At 39.1% G+C, this 19,774-nt stretch overlaps 1 protein-coding gene across 1 annotated transcript; it reads right to left on the bottom strand.

Moving 5' to 3' along the window:
* Positions 1 to 3,639: 3,639 nt before the first annotated feature.
* On the bottom strand, positions 3,640 to 18,073 carry cabp7b (calcium binding protein 7b; the record flags this gene model as incomplete). The annotated part of the gene is made up of 5 exons (XM_079179224.1): positions 3,640 to 3,767; positions 3,853 to 4,000; positions 4,505 to 4,617; positions 4,752 to 4,895; positions 17,965 to 18,073. 5 exons carry the CDS (start codon positions 18,071 to 18,073, stop codon positions 3,640 to 3,642), a joined length of 642 nt encoding a protein of 213 aa, XP_079035350.1.
* Positions 18,074 to 19,774: the final 1,701 nt, after the last annotated feature.

Genomic DNA, 19,774 nt, shown 5'->3' with positions numbered 1-19,774 from the left:
TGGTTGCAATCTGCAAGACACCATCGGCTAAATGCCAACGCTAGTGTCTCATAACAGAAATAATCATATTAAATTAAATTGAAACTAAAGTCAATTGCTTGTAACTTCATTCACTTCTATTTGAACCCGTTTAGTTCCACACATGGTCCATTGCCATTGCCGCAGTTCTCCCTAACATTACCCACTACAGCAATTGACCGTGCATGTTATTTTTCCCGAAAGCTCTTTATTCCAATGCTTGAGTGCTTGTGTCCATATACTACATGAAGTGCATCACTATATTGCTACAAGGAAATATAAGGCTTTTTCCCCTCTCTTGCAGGCATTGAGCTGCTACTCGCCCGTGCTTAACATGTCTGGTGCTGCACTGTGAGGGCCATTACACCATCAGATCCTGACATTTCGCCACTGCTGAAGTGTTTAATGGAGAACGAATTCAGAATTCCAGTCTGAAATTCATGTGTACCCTAAAAAGCATACCCTTCGAGATCTGATCCTCTTTTCTTAACCCATGTACTTGAATGTCCACAGTAAATGTTTGTTTTTTTGATATTTGTCTTATTCAGCTTTTATTTGCAATCAATGTCACATTTGTAAACAGAACACACAACTAGCAAGCTCCTTTTTAATGCCTTAGTTTTTATTGGATTACATGCATCTAGACACCGCTTACATTAGTGTACAATAGATGCATTAACCTCTAAATGTGCATTAACAGCTACAGAAATGAAACAGCGCCGGCTATTCCCAAACTAGACAATAAGATTACGAGTAATGTCCCACAGCAGGCTGATACAAATGGTGAGAGGAAGGTTAGAGGGGCCTTTATCAGGGAGAGAGAAAGTAATACATTGATGCTCATTGGTACTTGGATTACTGTTAATTAAGTCATTTCAGTTCAAAAATAAATTTAGCATCAGATTCATTTTTTGTCAAAACTGATGATTTTGTAAAATTGATTTCCCTTCTTTTGAAAAATCTTTCTTACGTTACTTTTAAGTCAAGGCATGAGAGTGCAGTTTTTTTTACTGTGAATGACAAAGGCACAGGACAGAAGACATCCACAGTTCAAATCAACAACAACAATTAAGACAATCTGCTCATTAAAGCACTGTAACATACAGAATAGGACACAGCAATTGCTTATATGTCTTAAGACAATATTTGACACAATAACTAGATTTTACGTTCACACAAATCCCATACCTTGATATGTTCACATGAAGAGGTAATGTGATGTTGGATAAGTAGTTCATACATAAACAGCTACTATGTATGAGATAAAATGTCAGTTTTATTGCCAGAATGATACATTTCCTCTTGTGATATAACTTTGATAAACTTTAAGATAAAAAGAGCAAGAAAAAATATATAGCATTTTGTTTATAATATTTGTTAAAGAAAAAATTCTGAAAAATGAATCTTAACAAATCAGAAAAGTTAATGTAAGTGCATGGCATTAATACACACAAGAACTTGTATCTGAATTATTTTTTTGTACATCTTTTGTATTGTTTGTTTTATACAAAATATTATGCTTACATTCATAATAAAAACACATAGATTGAATGTACCACTTTACCAAGTAAGAAAATATAATCATGTTATACTTTAAACACTATGTTGTTTTTCATGATATGTTAAATTATTTTTCACAGCATACTTCAAAGTATTTAGTGTTTTGATATTGTCTGCACGTCCACAAAAATAGACATTTACAGGAAAATGTCAAATTCTGCTTATTTTTGATTAATTACTATACAAATTGCATAATTATTTGAATACATACACTAGCGTTCAAAATTTGATCTCACGCACATAGAACACACATATTTCTAGTTGAATGCACATGCAAGTGTGTTTCATGTGAAATGAATATCCTTCATTTTCATTTGCTTTGAATATTAGTCAGTTTTGTCAAAGCTCTAAACTTTCCATGGTTGACTTTAATCCCAGCTGGTAACTCAGGTCATACAGCAGAGCTTTTGTCTTGTCTTGTGTCTCTGTGAGCCATTATTGGGACTCACTTTGGTGCCTAGATGCACATAATTTAAATATGTAGCATTGTGCATGCATCGCTGGCAGACTGTAAGTATGAAACACATGTTTTACGAGTTGTGTGATCGTCATTTGTCTTGATTAACGAACCTCCTCTGTTTCAGGTGAGCGAGGACTTGTTGGATAATAACATGATCTTTTTACAAAATATGTGTTCACAGTTTGTTTGTAGCATCTAATGAAAAAAACAAAGCAGTGCACCTAAATAGATTAGCATGATTTCCAGGAACCCTCTACGTGTTGTCCTAAAGCTGTTCAACAATATCTTAGCAAGAGTCTACAGCCACGCTAGCAGCTCTGTGAGGCACAGCAGTGCTTAGAGCTAAATGCTAATGGCAGCATGGCCACACTAACAATGACAATACTACTATGCTTATGTTTAGTAGTTTGCAGAAGTATATCCTTGCTGCTGTAACATACACATTTGGGGATGAATAAAGTATATATCCTATCCAATCCTATCCAATCCTATCCTATCGTTTACCATGTTCTCCATCTTAGTTTAGTGTGCTAGCATGCTAACATTTGCTAAGTAGCACAAACCACAGTTTAAAGCAGAGGTTCATTTGATTGTTGCAAGACGGGAATTCAGGGGATCACCAAAGTAATTGGGAAACATCCTTAGGGAACCATTAATGCCTGTACCACAGTTCATGCCAATTAATTTAGTAGATGTTGAGGTATTTCACAGGATAAGTGAAAACTTTGATCTGCTGGTGGCATTACAGAAAAGTTCAGGGGATCACTGGTGTCAGTACAATTCATTCTCTGGGAATAATGAGCGTCTGTTTAAAATGTCATGTCGTTCCATGCAACTGTTTCTGAGATATTTAAGACAAAGTGATGAACTGACAGACAGATATTGCCATCATTAGAGCCGTACCGCTAGCATGGCTAATATGTTGCAGAATGTTTTAAATACTACATTTAACAGATTTGTGTTTGGAATTAGTCACTACTCTTTTGTTGAGGTTTAGATTACAGATGATGCGAGGACAGCAAAGTATGTTAATTAAACTGGATGGACTTCTGGACTGGAAATCTTAGACACAGATGTAGACTTAAAAGAGACACATTTTGCAGAAACCAGTCATCTATTGTTAAGTGATTTAAAGCTACTTACTATGCAGCCCATGAACATGTTTGTATTGCTTTATTACTATCGTCAGTTATATAATTATAGGGTGAATTACAAATGGCAGAGTTCTAGTCAACAACAGTAATATGTTTTGATATATTAGATACAGCACAGCTATTAGCCTACTACAGCACGCACTTCTACAGTCTGCTTTCCTATCTAATTTCTTAAAAAACATCATAATTCTGAATTAATGACATACTCTTCTTTTGAATACTAATCAGCCCTTGAAATATTTTTCTTTAAATTTTCACCTCTATGCTTTTATTTGTGGTCATACAAACCCACTGCGTGACATCATTTTGTCCTTTATCGAGAGAAGCTGTGACAGAATCATCGTGGGTGATGAAAACATTGAGCAAAACCAAAAACAGTATTTTTGGTGAATGTTTAAATTTCCATTGTCCTTCCTTAAATTCCTTTGTAACCAGCTGGTGTAGCATTTATTTCATTCCTCTGCGCAGCATTTGATTTGCTGCTATGAGCATAACGCTGATGATGAATGCGATGGCGAAGGCACAAATCAGGCTTTTACGCACACATGTGTGTTTTTCCTGTTGAGTCGGGCTTGCTGTGGAAAGATTGAGAAGAAATATTAGCGTCTCATCGGAGCTTTAAAAATGTCTGAACAATGTGTGAAATAAAATGTGACATACTGTCAATGTCCACATGGGAGTCTGTACTGTTTAGGTGTTTCTCCTCAGTCATGATGATGTTCTCAATGTCTTTCATGGTGAGATGGTCACGGAAAGTGTCGTAAAGCAGTCTCTTCAGCTCGTCCACAGTGAGTTTCTGCATGTCACACTGGGGAGACATAAAACACCAAGAAGGGTCTAATTAGCAGAGGAAAAACTCCTGTCTCACATCCCCTCAGAGACGCAAATAGGCTGTGGAACAACAATATATACTGGTGGTACAGGGCAGCTCCCGGTGAACGCATTTACTTCATTATGCAACTAAATGCATGTATACGGTATATGATACTATGTGATGTACCGTAATTATCAGAGTGGTGTAGTGTGTCAAGGCCATTTGGGAAATTAGTTAATGAGAAAAGTCAAAGAAGCATGTGAGAGTATTATGCATAATGTGAGAATAATGTTAGAATTTTGTTATTTAAATGACTAGATTTTATATCAGTAATTTCTGTATTGTCATCTAATTGAAACAGATGACTCTGCATCACGCAACAACGGAGAAGCCAGAAGGGAAACTTACTTAAAAAGAGGAAAGAGAATTGATTCAATGAGGACACTTGATACATGAAAAGGTATAGACTTGATTGCGGATACTTATGTCAACGTATACCTTCCAAAACACTGAATCAAAGTCTGCTCCATGGAACTTATCAGGCATTCCAGCAGCAGAGAGTTTAGGACCGAGCAATGTGACAAATTCATCAAAGCCAACTTGACCGTCACCTGATGGAACAGACAGAAATACAAACCTGTCACTGTTTAGCTCATACTGTATGTTGGAATAAATGCAACAGTCTTCTTAACTCGCTGAGAGAGAGAGAGAGAGAGAGAGAGAGAAAGAGAGAGAGAGAACATACCATCTATATCAAGTCTTTGGATGATGACCTCCAGCTCCACCTCATTGGGCATGTAGCCCAGTGAGCGCATGGCCGTCCCCAATTCCTGCTTTGAGATGAAGCCATTCCCATCACGGTCAAATACTTTGAAAGCCTCACGGATCTCTGTTTGGAGAAGAAGGGCAGTAATTATGTTGAGTGTGGAGAGGAAGGTAGCAACGGCATGTTAATATAAATGTATCACAATTTCACACTGTGAGCAACAGCATGCTGGCTCAGTTGAGAATGTTATTTGAAATATGTCTGAACACCATGTTTGTAGTAAGAGTTTAAGGTACCTTAAAGCAGTAAGAAAGCAGATTTTCTTCCAAATACTGCACAGGTAGTAAAGGATAAGTCTGGTGATATTATATATATATATCTTTTTCTTATGTTTTAATAATTCCCATGAAATTTCCTAAACTAACAGTGATGTGATCACACATTATCTGTGTAGACAAATCCTGATATGCTCTTATTATATGCTCGTATAAAGTTCCATTGTTGTCCAAAAGCTAATAAACTAAATTAGCAATGTTCCCACATTACAAGGAAAATGAAATGGTGAGAGACAGAGAGACTGTAGTTGAATGTTTCAGCGCCATGGTGAGAGACAGAGACTGTAGTTGAATGTTTCAGCACCACGGTGAGAGACAGAGAGACTGTAGTTGAATGTTTCAGCACCATGGTGAGAGACTTTATATATATGTAAGTGCCGCACAGCGTCAGTGAAGTAACATTTTCCTGAGTTGCATGAATAGAATAAAGATACAGTGTGGCTCCAGTTCATATCAAGATGTATCACCGCTGCCAAGGAGGTTATGTTTTCGGTTCAGCTTGGTTGTGGGTTTGTTTGTCAGCTTGTCAGCAGTATTACAGAAAAACCACTGGCCCGGTTTTCATGAAACTTGGTGGAAGGGTGTAGCATGGGCCAAGGAAAAATCCATTACATTTCAGATTGGATTGGCGGAGGGCCCTCCTCTATTTTGTTCCCTGACCTGTTATATTATAGAATGTGTTTTGGTTGGTGCAAATTCCTTGTTATTTTTTATAGACGTATACCAACAGACACCTTCACAGCTAACACCTGTTAGAATAGCCACAGCACACTTGGTGGTGAAAGAAAGCAGCGAGAAGATTCATGTGTTTATAATTAACAACAACTTTTGGTGAATAATCCACAAACATTGCCATTTGGCTCCCGTCCTCACCCTGCATCACAAAATTCTGTTTGAAGTGGTAAAAAAAGCCAAGTTGCACATCAAAGGCACTGAACCTTTGTGCCTCTTTTTGATGTAGATCCTATACAAGTCTCTTCAATGCTTGCTCAGTAGTTACATGTCATTAGATGAAACAAGACATGCAATTAAGAAAATGTAACATTTAAGGTTGAAATTATACCAATGTATAAATGACACATGAATAATATATAAGCTAGCATGTCCATGTCCAATGCTAGTCTCATATACTAGAAGGGGAAAAAGGGAAAGTGCTGAGAAGAACAAGTAAATGATGCTAATCAACATAATTGACAGTGGGACACGGACACAGCTCAGTCCCACCGCTAAGCACTTTAGCCAATCTAGGCTCAGTCAGGTTATGTCATCAAACCGCAACATAAGCTAAAACACAAACTCACCTACACATTCAGTTTTACTTGGACACCGCTGCAAGAGCTGTTATGGAACTTCATTTGAACCTCGAATGAATACATTATACTGACTGCTTCTATCACGGAGAAACCTAATTTGCATGCAAGAAGTGTGTGATTGGGAAAGCATCACCTGTAGTTTGTATTCAAACCGACAAGTGGACAAGCACCTATCATCTATCTTGTGTACTTGAATGACTGAGAGACTGCAGTTTACAAGTGAACCCAAAGTGGCAGGCGATAACCTTGTGGGACAATACAACTGTTGCAATATTCCTTTTGTCTTTGGTGCAGTCATTGAGGTCTGTCAATGACACTGTCTCTACCAAACCTTGACATTGCAGACACGACATATTTGTCTAAATTAAAGCCAGCAGTGCTGTTTGAGTTTCAAAAAAAAAAATCTTCCTTCAGCAACCACCCTAGAGCCAATGTCACGACCCCTGGCGCCAGTGACAAATTGAATTCACCGAGCGAGCTGAGCAGTGGCTGGACTGCTGATGTTTCACACCGTAAGAAAGGAATATTTAAAAAATGTTGTGACAGATGAATCCACTATGTCTCTACTTCCCTGAAAATAAATACTTCATCTCTGATTTATCACCTGGTTTTACAACATAGAAATACAATAATTTACATTCTTCAAGACAATGGTTTGGCATTCCATAAACAATATCCCTCTATTTCCTCTCTTTATCATCCACCCTTCGCCATCACAATAGTTCAGCTTAATTACATAAATTAATAAATCAGATTTATTATTAATATAGGACATATTATTTTATATTTATATAGATCTTACATTTATTTACCAAGAATTTACAGAGGCAATGTAGACATATTCATTTCGTATGGGCCCATATTTTGAAGTTAATTTAAAATGCAATGCAGAATGTCAACACATCATTTGAACACCATATGGTGCAACACAGTACAAGTGCAGCCTTTGAAATACATCACTGATACAGTCTCACCAGAAAGTACTCATTAAAAGCTCTACAAAGTGATAATTATTTTTATTATTTTACATTATCATGTCCAACTCGTGCATGTGATAGTTAGTAAATCTTAAAACGCATCACTATGGAGTCTTTTGGTGCCAATAACAGAGCATTCTGCACATGCCAGCAAACATAAAAGCATAAAACAGATGCATTTAGACAGAGATACAGTACATACATATGTACAAAGAGTATACACACGATACTTCAGAACCGCCCCCATTGTTGTTTGAACTGGAACTGGCAAAAACTGGTAACTGGTAAAAATGTAGCTTTGCTGAAAACATTCAGCAGACACAGTCCTTGGGCAGAGAGTCTAAGTAACCTTGCACTGCTCTGAGGGTTCAACAGCCCGGTTATCTAAAGTCAGGGCCAAACCATGAAAGTCCTTGTACATTTAGTAACCGCAAGATATTTGTTTTAATTAATTCAGCATTTCCCCTGCAGCAGAAAGTAACCACGGTCTGTCTGTATGACCAAACCTTTGAGGGTTCATTCTGCTGATAAGAGTTTCGGAGAATTTACTTAATACCAACTTGTTTAACAATATTAATTTAGGTGGGAAATAAGTCACTGCTCAAGTCAGTGACGTTACGTTGACAGTAAAAGTGCTGTCAAATATCTCCAGTGACTTAGATCTTTTACGACCGATGTGTCACAATATTTTAGAGTGTCTGTCTTTGAGGTAATGGCATTGACTGTAACACTGAGTCAAACTAAATACATCATCAGTGAGTCAAGTCAAGGGTAAAAACACAGTCATGGGTGTGTCCACACTGACAAATATGCCCCTCCAGACTGAACGGATAGGAAACAAATACGTTGGTAGATGTGTTAGAGGGCTTATTGACATGGATTTAAAAATACCAAACAATCAGTTTGAACATATTGTGTAATCACGGTTGACTTTAGATACAGCAAAATCTAACTTACTGTGTGTAAATCATCAATAACAAATATGCATTGAGGCATGAGTGTGTCGAGACCGTCGTCTAAATTAGTAAATATTTCATCTGATAATGCGCATTCTTTACATCCTGGTGACTGTGCACTGCATCGTCTTGAAAAGGATTTGGGGGTCCACAGAGGAAATATCAGTTTTTGTTTGCTTTTTTACTTTGTGGCACAAGAATATATTTGATGTAATCAACGTGTCCTGTATCCTGTGTTACACGTGTTGGAAGATTGGGACACTTGAGGCCAAAAGCAAATGACAGATTGATATATTTGAGTTTACTGAAACAAAAGGGATTTGACCAACCATTTCATTAAATTGTGCCATGCCAGTGCAAAATGAAATATTGACTGACAATTTCATGGCAGGTTAGACCAACAGCTGCCAACAAATCATGATGCAGATTGTTTCCTGTAGAGCAAACAAGCTGTTAGATGTTCATTTATTCGGCAACGGAGAGCAGTTTGTTTTAGCGTCTTTGACTTGATCATCACCTTTGTCTTTCGCTCATCATCTCATTAAACCAGGTGTCGTCTCATCCGTCTCAGCACACAGATTACTTCTTGGCTCAATCCCAAACTTCCCACGAATTTTGTAGGAGCTGGTATACAATTTGTGATAAGCTTGAATTTATGTGCCCCCGAACATCAAAGAGACACTTTTGCCGACCGTGAGATCTAAACCCTGGACTTAAAAGTCTGCTGACCTTCCAAGTGAGCTAAAACAGAACATGGGAACCAACACATCCTATTGACCTTTTCTGACCGACCAGCAGAGTGATGGCAGAGTGCTTCATGCTGGTCGTTGGTGCAGCTAAAAACATCCATGAAAATGGTCCATGACGAGGGCTGATGCCAAGAAGCCCACTGCTGCACACTGGCAGAGTGCCGTTGCCACTGGCAGCAGCAGAAAGGCCATTGAAGCTCGCTCACCTAAATAATTGGGAAAATCCCAAATAATGGCTTTAAGCCAGAAGAATAGTGTGGGGAAACCAACATGGCATTTGGTGAGATGAAACTGCACCACTTTGATATCCTCAACCTGCCATTTCGAATTCAAAAAGAAGCTAACCAGACATTCATGATATTCATGAGAAAACAATACATTGAAAGTGTTAAAGTGGCCATGTTGTCATTAAAAGAGACCACAACAGGGGGCACAAAGTAAAAATGCTCATTATGCATTAACTGTGAAATATGCAACGGTGACTAAACTGAACAGAAATGTTCACTTAATGGTGCAATGTAGAGTATTGTATCAAGAATCTCCTAAAAATCCTTTTATAAAGTTGGCATTATTTTTTAAAACACACTTTGGTACATTAGCACCGTTTGATGCCACATTTGGTGTCTCTTTCTGAGAGGACTGCAAACTGATATTGATGTTGTTCAGACATTAGTTTCCAGAATCAGCATCAGAATCGCATTGTTGCTGTGATTTCTAAACCTACAGACTGTCCAGGCTCTGTGTATTTACAGGTGGTCCCATTATCTCACATGTGACACGTGCAACTTTGAAGTGGCTCCCATCAGCTTGCTGCTATAGTCCTCAATGTGACTAGTTCTATTGTTTTGTCTGTCAGGGATGTGACTTTTCTTTTAAATTGACTTTAACATTTTTAAACTGAAAGGGCACTTGGAGAGCGCAGACCTCTGCCAAGGCCGTCTCCATAAGTGAATAATAATGCGTTTGTCCACCCTGTGGTTCGTATCGGCTCGATATATTATTATGATATATTTTGAAACTTGTTTTAAAAAAGAGCTCTCCTGGCTTTCTGCTTAATCGGTCACTTGCCAAACCATACGTTTCAGTGAAACTGGAACTGTTAACTGGACAGAAAGTACATAAAACAGAGCTTGTCTGCATCAATCCAAGAAAAGGAAGGCAGAAGACAACGTGTGAGGTTCAGGGGAAACAAGTGTCGTCTTTATATCACGGAACAATGTTCTCCTTGAGGTTATCCTTGAGGAACGGAGCCCTACGGTGATTGTCCAGTTCACTGCAAAAATCCCTCTTCCCCCCTCAGTAACGATGATGACATTGCACAGGAAACGGTAGTAAAGTTAATACAGCAGGAGGTAGATGAAGAAGTCTCTTTGCTCCACAGGAACTGAAGAGAAGAGAATAACAACAGGCAGTCTCCAAAGCTGCTGTATGTGCATGCATGGACGTATTGCGACGCTATTCACAATATGTTTTGTCTCAAAATCAGATGTTAAATTCAATTGTTTCTAATCTAGATGAGTGTCTTTATTTTCTTAGGCAGATGGTCGAGTCACATTAAAAAACTCAACATCATTTAAAAGAGAGATTCGGGTCTTTTCACTAACAACAGGATCTTTTGTGTCAATCCAAGATGTAGCACCCTTGCTTTGATGAAAGGGATGTAAATAAAGAAATTGGATACATTCTTAAATATGGTATGTTTTTACAGCAACCTCAGAATCCAAGTGCAGAGGGGAAAACATGTTACAAAGAGTGACACTTGCCCTAACAAGCATTCTCCACTTAAAGTCAGCAGTGTTTGGGATTTAGTGGCATCTGGCAGTGAGGTTGCAGATATATTGAAACCAACTGATTACCACTCTGCTCACCGCTCGCTTTCTAAGTGTGTAGAAAACCTACGGTGACCTTCAAGTAATGTAAAAAACATTGAAGCCCTAGCCAGTGTTTGGTTTGTCCATTCTGGGCTACGGTAGAAACATGGTGAACCCGCTCCCTATGTACATATTAAGGGCTCATTCTAAGCTAACGACAACATTAACAATTCAATGTCTGTTATTACAAAGCCTTACATCCTACACGTTGGTCCTTTAATAATAAAAACTGTGGGGTTATGTGTGTTTCACAAACTGGCTCAGGTAATGTGACAAGAAGGGAGTCCACGCAATGTTATAACCAAACATAATTCATTAAACTCAAGGTTCACACAACGGAACATTGTGTACAGTGAACAGAGTGTGTGGATCAGCAATTTCAGCAAATGAAAGCGGAGCGTGGATGTGCGGCTTATGAGCTGTGGAGCTGTTGGAGGTGCAAAAACAAAAGGCACTGATGCAGGGTGGGCGTCTGCTGTAGGAAGCGAGCGAGACAGTGAGCACATGGACCGGCTTTTACAGCCTGGAAAGTCCAGGTGAGCTTAATCAAGCTAACGACCCTCCCATGTGAAGCCAACTGCCCTGTTGAGGTCGGCCAGCACAACCGGGACAGTGGGAGGGGCGTCACAGCTGTTCCTAAATTGAAGTGTTTTTCTTATCAAAAGGGAACTCATTGAGGTAGTAACGGAAAATTGGTTAGAGGATAACAAATCTTCCGCCGGGAGGTGAATCAGACTCTTTTCATTAAATAAGAGCCCTTCCCAGGTGGTTACAATAATAACGATTTGATGACACCCATGACATCCTTCTGATATTGCACATGTGAATCATATTTACCAGAGGCTACAAAAATAAAAACGCTGTACAGCTGAGAGGGCCTTAATGGAGGACAAAAATAGGTCTATACATCATACAAATACTGTGAGAGTACTGCAAAGGTACACATAACTAATGAGGGCTGTGAAAATACCACTCGAATGTGCAACTACTGCTGTCAACACTGTTATTTTACAAAATCCAACTGATGCTTCTGGCTTACTATAAACCCAAAAGTACATAAGCAGAAATCTCACATCGATAATAGTCAAACAGGAAGTTTGTATGGTGCTAGATTTTTAATTAGGTAACTTCATGGTTTAACTTAAAGTGGATGCTAGAAGTAAATACTGTACTAAATAACCCATTTATACACACCTGATTGAATCTGCAAAAGCAAAAGGCTTTTGCAAAATAACCACAAAAATGTCAGGGGAGTCACACTGGATAAACACAGTCAAAAATACAATATGATGAATCATGATGCGACAAAACATGAGACACCATACGGTACTTTGTTGCCCCTCTGACTCTCGTCTTATAACAACACAAACACATAATAAAAATGATCAATCAACCCATCATCCCAGGTCCCACACATTTACACCTCATCTCACAGATTTACAGCGTCGTCACATTATTACATTTACATACAACACACACACACCGTCACCAGAGACGTAGAGGACGTGCCCCACAAGCCCTGCAGCCAAAACAGCTCCAGCTGTCAACATTGTTTACATACTTCCTCTACCTGCAGCTTTTTGAAGGCTGAGTTGAAATTATGTTACGTGATCATTTAGGGGGAATAAAATGATTATTAACAACCAGAGCTTGACATTATTACCAGCCGCGACAGCGTCACAACCGCGCAAGATGGAGTTATGAGACTTAACAGGTGTGTAGTTGAAATCGAGATGAAAAGAGCTCAAAGATGTGTGTTGTCTGAGCAAGGATGATAAAATACTGACAAAATAAAGAAGCCGGCTGATTAACATTCTCTTTTTTGCACTGCAAGGTCTTGTTAACGAATGTTTTCTGTTGAGATTGTGTCCATCTCTCTCACAAATGAAGGAGGCTCGGCTATGAGAGATTAACCCTGCGAATCCTTCAGGTTACTGTATTGGATGCAGCCTCAGATTGAATCTTTGTGGGTAACTTGACCTGCAGCTTTTCTCACCTCTCAGTTATATTGAAAGACAACAGTAGCAGATTTTATATTTTGTATCCCAATTCAGTAGGATGATGTAAATGAAAGTTTGTAGTCAACAGACAGGAAAAAGGGGGAGAGGAAGGACACAGTCTCATAATTAACATCTTGTAACAAATGATGTTGCTTGTAACTATGACGGTGACAGCCGTAATGACCAGACATTTGTCATTGACCACAGAGGAAGTCACATCGACCTACAGCAAAGATGTACGTGTCATGTCTGTGGCTTTTTAACGTTGTTGTTGTTAGTTTGCTGTGAAATCAAAAACAATGTAATGTGTGAAGAACATATCTCGTCATTGTAAATCTGACCTGACAAATATCACTCTGTATGTGTACAATATATTTACAGTTATAGAGCCCTGACAGCTGTAATGCAGCAACACACACACACACACACGCACGCACACACACACACACATACATAGCAGGCATATACTTGTCTTGTGACAATGTTGCTGCAAAAAAACATTCCATTTGTAAGCAAAAAGACGACAGCTTTGCATACAAAGTGGAAGACGGTCTACACTTCGCTACAATGCCTGACGTCTGGGGGATTCTCCTGCTGGCTGTGATCTATTAATACTGTTCACTTCCTCCGTCAGCGATGCACCGAGGAGTGACACAAGCTCAAAGAGACCTCCAAGAGTTTAACTGCCGGGAAGTCATGACTGTTGAGCCATAAAACGAGAGTGTTATCGGTTTCAACACATGTGCAGTTTGAGTGTCTGCCAGCTTGTTGTAAGTTATGACATGTGTTTCAGTAATTGTAATATTGACACGGTCAGATCCTATTTTCAGTAAGACATTTGATATAATTATTATATGTTCATTAAAATGGGTTTATGTAGAGTGTCTTTAAATTATTACTGATCCTGGTGATTTACATTCAGAATATTTCTACAGATCTGTCTCTTACCTCACATGTACTATATGTGCATGCACACAATCACATGATTAGACATGACTTTGTTTACATTTGTGAGTGTGATTATAAAAGGTGTTGGAGACATTTTAATGCATGTTGGCCAAAGTATCATAGATGTATTCAGTTATCCCAGTAGTTCATGCATAATGGGCTGAACTTGGCTCTGGACCTTGGTTTTAATATTGCGCTCATTAAATGAGGATACACACTTGGCACAGCACAATGTCCACATATTTGCAAAATGATGCTCAGTGACTGTAACTTTTTCACACAGGGTAAACACACACATAAATGTTAAACGGGTGTGTTGAACACAAACAATAGAGCGGGTTACTGCTATGTCACTGGCATCAATAAGTATATAGCATTAGTGAACATTTTTTTATTTTCCTTCCATTGAGCGATATTTATAACAGAGACTACTTAACGACCCAAAGCCCAAGGTAAGTCCATTAAAATGTAAATGAATTAGAATAACTCACGTTTAATCAGGTTTTGGATGAGACATTTTAAAAGCTCAAATCCATAAACTAGGCCTTTGTACAGTTTTAGACGAAACTGTGGTACAGTTGCTTGCTCAGTAGTAATGGTTTGAATACATATCAGGGTTTATGACAACTGCATGACACTAGTGCGAAGGAGCGGGCCGGAAGCCTTGACACTGACCTGCATGGCAACCATCTGTTCGAAAAACATTCCCTGGAAACCGCAGTTCCATTAAGAGCTGTGAGTACTTAATCAGCCTCCCTAAAACTCACCCAGTATACACAATAGTGACTCCATTCAGAGGACGTGTCTGTAATCCTCACTATTTGCTATGAATTATAAAGATTTCTCTAAATATCGTAGCCAATGTCCGATGCAGCCATGGTGAATATACAGTTAATATTGCAGATATGATTGTGATACAGATACAATGTCGGATTAAAGATGACAAATGTCTTGAGACGGCAGGATTATAAAGATTTTCAGATAATCTCTATGGAGTCTCGAGCGTGCCACTGAATAATTATCCACGTTTTATTGGTTGATTGTAATCATTTAATTCATCGATGCATTTAAAATAAAATCTGTAAAGTTATTTGTTCGTTTATTACATTTGAATGATGCTACTTGCAAACGTATTTGTTATACAGCGAGAAACATCCTCATTAAATGTGCCAGTAAATAATTCAGTGTCATTAATCTTATTTTTGAATGATGAACAGTGTCTTTCTTTTTCCTTCCTATTGTTCTTTAACTTTGAAATCATATGTTTCTTAAAATGCTACCAAGACACACATCATAGGAAATTAAGTTATCCATTGAGAAATTAGAGTTAGTTGAATTCAGTCGGAGTGTTACTGAAACCGCTTTGAGTCGCCATCTGAGATTCTGCAGCTCAGGGCACGTTCTGCATTGGTTCCAGCATTGAACCGAGGTAGTTGCTGGTTGCTTAAACATCAAAGTGTCTGATGATGTTGTCAATAACCTGAAGAAGTTGTATTCTACATGTAAGATAGTTTCTGAGCTCAAAAGGTTGGTGGCAGATCAAATATGTGATGTGTTTTTGTTTGTGGGAACCTCTTACCTTCCCTGGACTAATTTAAATCACTATAATTGTAAACTGTCACATGTTTCCTGTTCACTTTTACCACTATGGTCACTAAGGCTTCTACTGCTACGGTCTGTTTGAAACATGATGTAAGGTCCTTTTGACCTTGTGGGTTGTGTTTGTCAGTGGGCACTAAAATGGTCAGAATGTGTCTGCAACGATGTCACCGAGAGAGATTCCCGTTGATTTGAGTCACAGAGGTTTGTCTATTCTCACTTGTGTGTGAGTTTCATGGTCTCTACTTGCTAAATTTAAAACAGAATTGCTAAATGTCTTAAGTGCCATCATATTGATTTCTGTAGACGTTGTGTAGTTAAAAAAACAGCAGGGTAAACCGAAATGTATTTCAAAGAAAACTTGAAATAGCAAAAAGATTTAGTGACCAGATGATAATAAGACCAAATAAACTCTTACATTGGTGTCAGAGTTTAGTCGTCTGGATTTAATGCCTGAGAAGTTGTCATCTGGTTGGTCTGGATTCTATAAAGTGAACATGAAGACACACCATTACTGTGCTTATTTCAGCTTGATATATGTAGTTCAGTCACAGTGATGTGTTACAGTAATCTGTTTCTCAGATGATCCCAAATCACATGGGTATATGCACACCGTAATAGGAAAAATATATTAACATAATCATAAATATGATTAGGGAGAGTAATTACATAGGTTGAACAATTAGGGAACTTCTGCCCTGTAGTAATTAAATATTTCTGGGGATGAAACAACATGTTTTGCAGACCTCTGAGAAAAAAAAAAGAGCCGTTTTCACTCGGAGACAGTGGACCGTCCGCAGTGCTGTTCACAGAACAACAGCAGCAGCAGCTCCCACGCTGTGTGTGAAGGTGGAGCAGTTGTAGTGTCAAGGGTAGCTGGTCAGTAAGTGGGAGGTTGCTGATTCAGTCTGTCTGAGGATCTGAAAATGGAAGACTTTCATGTGGAACTCTCTCACCTCCCTCAACAGCTACATACAAGCAGAGTGCTCTTTAACGCACTGGCGGAGCTGCTCGGTGAGAAAAGGTATAGAGTCCTGTTTACCCTGGGCACAGCCGAGGTGTGAGGCCATGTAAATGAAGCAGCGCATTATGTGCTCAGTGAATCGTCCCTGGGTAAATACAGTCACGGTTGAATCGTCGGTCTCTGTTCTGAATATTTATTAGCTATCAATCCGTAAACTACAGTTTGAAAAGATTTGTCCATTACTGTGTCGTCAATGGCTGCACAGCCTCTCATGCAACACACAACACTCGATTTTACTGTTGGTCTAAATTCTTGCTTTTTCCATAGCCAACCAACCTTTTAATTAAATTTATGTCATCATTGCAGATAGTGGATTTTCAATGTCAAATGAAAAGGCAGGCAGCCACTTGTGGGCGCGGGCAACCTGCAGACAAAAGAAAGGGAAATGGAATTCCCTCTGAATAAAAGACTTGGTGATATCAAATCTGATCTGAGTTATCTCGTCATTGTAGTCACTGCCAGATGTGCTTTCTCGCTGTGAGGACCATTTGCCAAAACAAAACCTCGTTCTTAACGGCTATGCACTAAGGTTTCTATTGAAAGAACGATCATAATGCTCTAATGAATCTTTTAGATGGCCTAAGTGCAACACTGTGCTATGGATGGTCGTTTTTCTTTTTTTTTATTAATCAAAGACAAAATACATCACACAAACCGGAAAGAGATGAGAGGATTTAATTTAAGACTCAAAAATGAATCAATCTCCTATCTTATTGCTGAGTTTAATATGGAAATTATATTTTAATCTGCATTTTTATAGTTATACGTTTTCCATTCATCACAGCCCTTTTTTCCCTGTATTTCAGGCTCGTCTTTTGTTGTGCAAATTTCAAGCATTGTCCCTCTGACTCTGAAGTCTTGTCTCTTGGCTCAAGCACGAACGACTTACAGTAAGTGAAATCCAGTGCAGTTAAGTCTTTACAGGTGCCATGGATACAGCCAGGAAACATTGTATTCAACAATGTCTTTTACTCACAAGTTTATGACAATGTGCCATGTGTGGAGAACTTGGCATGTGCTGAGAATCAGGAGGATTAATACCTTTTTACTATTATTATCAGAGGATGATGTGACATTTTAAAATGATGTACAAATGACAAAAAAATGAATTTTGTGACCCAAATCAGAAGCAAAAATATGCAAAAAGAAAGCCAGTAGAGAAATGTAAATATACAGTGTGTAGGCTATATGTATCCTAGATGTTGTGAAACATTTAGACCCTAAACAGAATGAAGAAAATCGGCACTGCTGCTCTACTGTCAGATTTGTGAATCAGGAAAAGGAGCGCACACCGCATGGAGCTCTCCGGGGTCCTGAACTGGTTTGTCAGCTGGACGTTTTGCATCTCGATAAACAACTCTTTAACGTTACAACAAGCACATGCGACCACAATCCAACCGGCCGAACGCACGAGACTCACCTTCCACCTCATCCTCAGGCAGGATAACAGGGGTCCGGTAGGTGAGGACATCTTCAATAGTGCAAAGTCCCTTGTACATGAACCTGGTGGTCACAGCACGGACTGGCATTTCTGCGAGAGACAACCAACTGGGTGGCGATCTTCATATATCCTAGCTCTCCGGAGTTTTGAGACAGACCCGTTGCTGTCTTTGATGAGCAAAATCTCAAGCAATTGAAACGGGAACTCCCCCCCCTGCGCAAAGTTCAACCCTCGTCGTGTTGTCGGATTTTTTTTGTTCGATAAAATGAGTAAAAACGCCTTGCAGTGAGCTGCGTGTTTAACCAGGAATGCAGCTTGTAACTCGCCTTTGGTTTCAATGTAAAGCCTGTAGCAGATTATATGGAGCAATTTGGGAACACCATTTGCTCCATGTAACAAAATATGAAAATGAAAACTTTTACTTCACAGCCTGTTGACCATTAACATATTGGTCAGATAACAGATAAACAAAAGAAAGAAGAAGAAAAAAAAAGAAACACGACAAAAAATATCGGCACTTAATTGAGCTTTTCGCTGTTGGTGTCGCTGATTCCTACCACACGTCTTGTTCTTTCAACATAATCTGCTTCACTTTTCTCCCCCGTGACGGCATCTTCTTAAAAAAAAAAACAACGAATCGATCACAAGAGAACGACCTCACGAGCTGATATACTATCCGGTGCACGAGGTACAAACTAAATCGTAGAACATTTCTTTATTTTCCTGGAGAGCAGCTTCGAGGGATTCCTGGGTGACCCCCCTCTCATCTGATACAGACACGCTGTATGAGGCAGCGATCCTCTCTCTCTCTCTCTCTCTCTCTCTCTCTCTCTCTCTCTCTCTCTCTCTCTCTCTCTCTCTCTCTTTACAGCTGTCTGCTCCAGTCTCATTGGGCTCTCACGAAGCAGTGCGCGCGCACACACACACTTACAAACGCACGCACGCACACGCCTCCACCATACTGCCTCTGTCACAGCAGAGTCTATTCACCGTTTCCAAATTACAACGGGATTATCTTCATTTTATGCACCCTGTGATGGGTGTTAAAACGAGTCAGAAATACAGAAACACATTTAGGTAAATATAAAAGCTTGCATGTTTAATGGCTTCATCAAAAAAAAGTAAGAGGCATTGCAACAAGTGAGGCTCTTGAGCTCTTTGCCGTAGCAGGCTGGAGGCTAAATGGAAGGTGAGGGACTAATAATGAAAAATTAAATTATGCCCGCAGGCAATTTACCGAGCACATTTCAGGCAGTCAATAAATAGTTCATAATCAAATTCTCTAAAATTTAAAATCCGAGCTATTGAGGGGCTTAAAGGAAACCACCATCAAAGACCAAAGGCAACCAAATCAATAAGGTTAAAGGACTAGTTCAACATTTTGGAAGATGGAAACTTGTTTGTTGGAATTAGTTGAGATGATTGATACCACTATAATATCTGATTGATGAAGCCAAACAGCGAGCAGCCGCTTAGTGTAGCTTAGCATAGATTGAAAGCAGAGGGAGACAGCTGGCTCTGTTCAAAGGTAACAACATACTCCCCCTGGAGTCTCCGCTGGATCCCCAGTACTCTCAAGGTAACGCCAAGACTACAGGAAGTCACTGCTCCTGGTAAAGAAATAGTCCAGTGTAGAGATTTAACAAATGAAATATAATGTGCTAATTAGTGAGCTTTAGCGGAAAGTTGATTTTGTTACATTCGGACAGAGCCAGGCTAGCTGTTTCCCCCTGTTTCCAGTCTTTATGCTAAGCTAAGCTAATTATATGCTGGCTGTAGCTTTATCGAG

Source organism: Pholis gunnellus, assembly GCF_910591455.1.
Source record: "Pholis gunnellus genome assembly, chromosome: 18".
Taxonomy (NCBI): domain Eukaryota; kingdom Metazoa; phylum Chordata; class Actinopteri; order Perciformes; family Pholidae; genus Pholis; species Pholis gunnellus.
The sequence above is the reverse complement of the archived record's forward strand: the minus strand, read 5'-3'. Positions and strand labels throughout refer to the sequence as shown.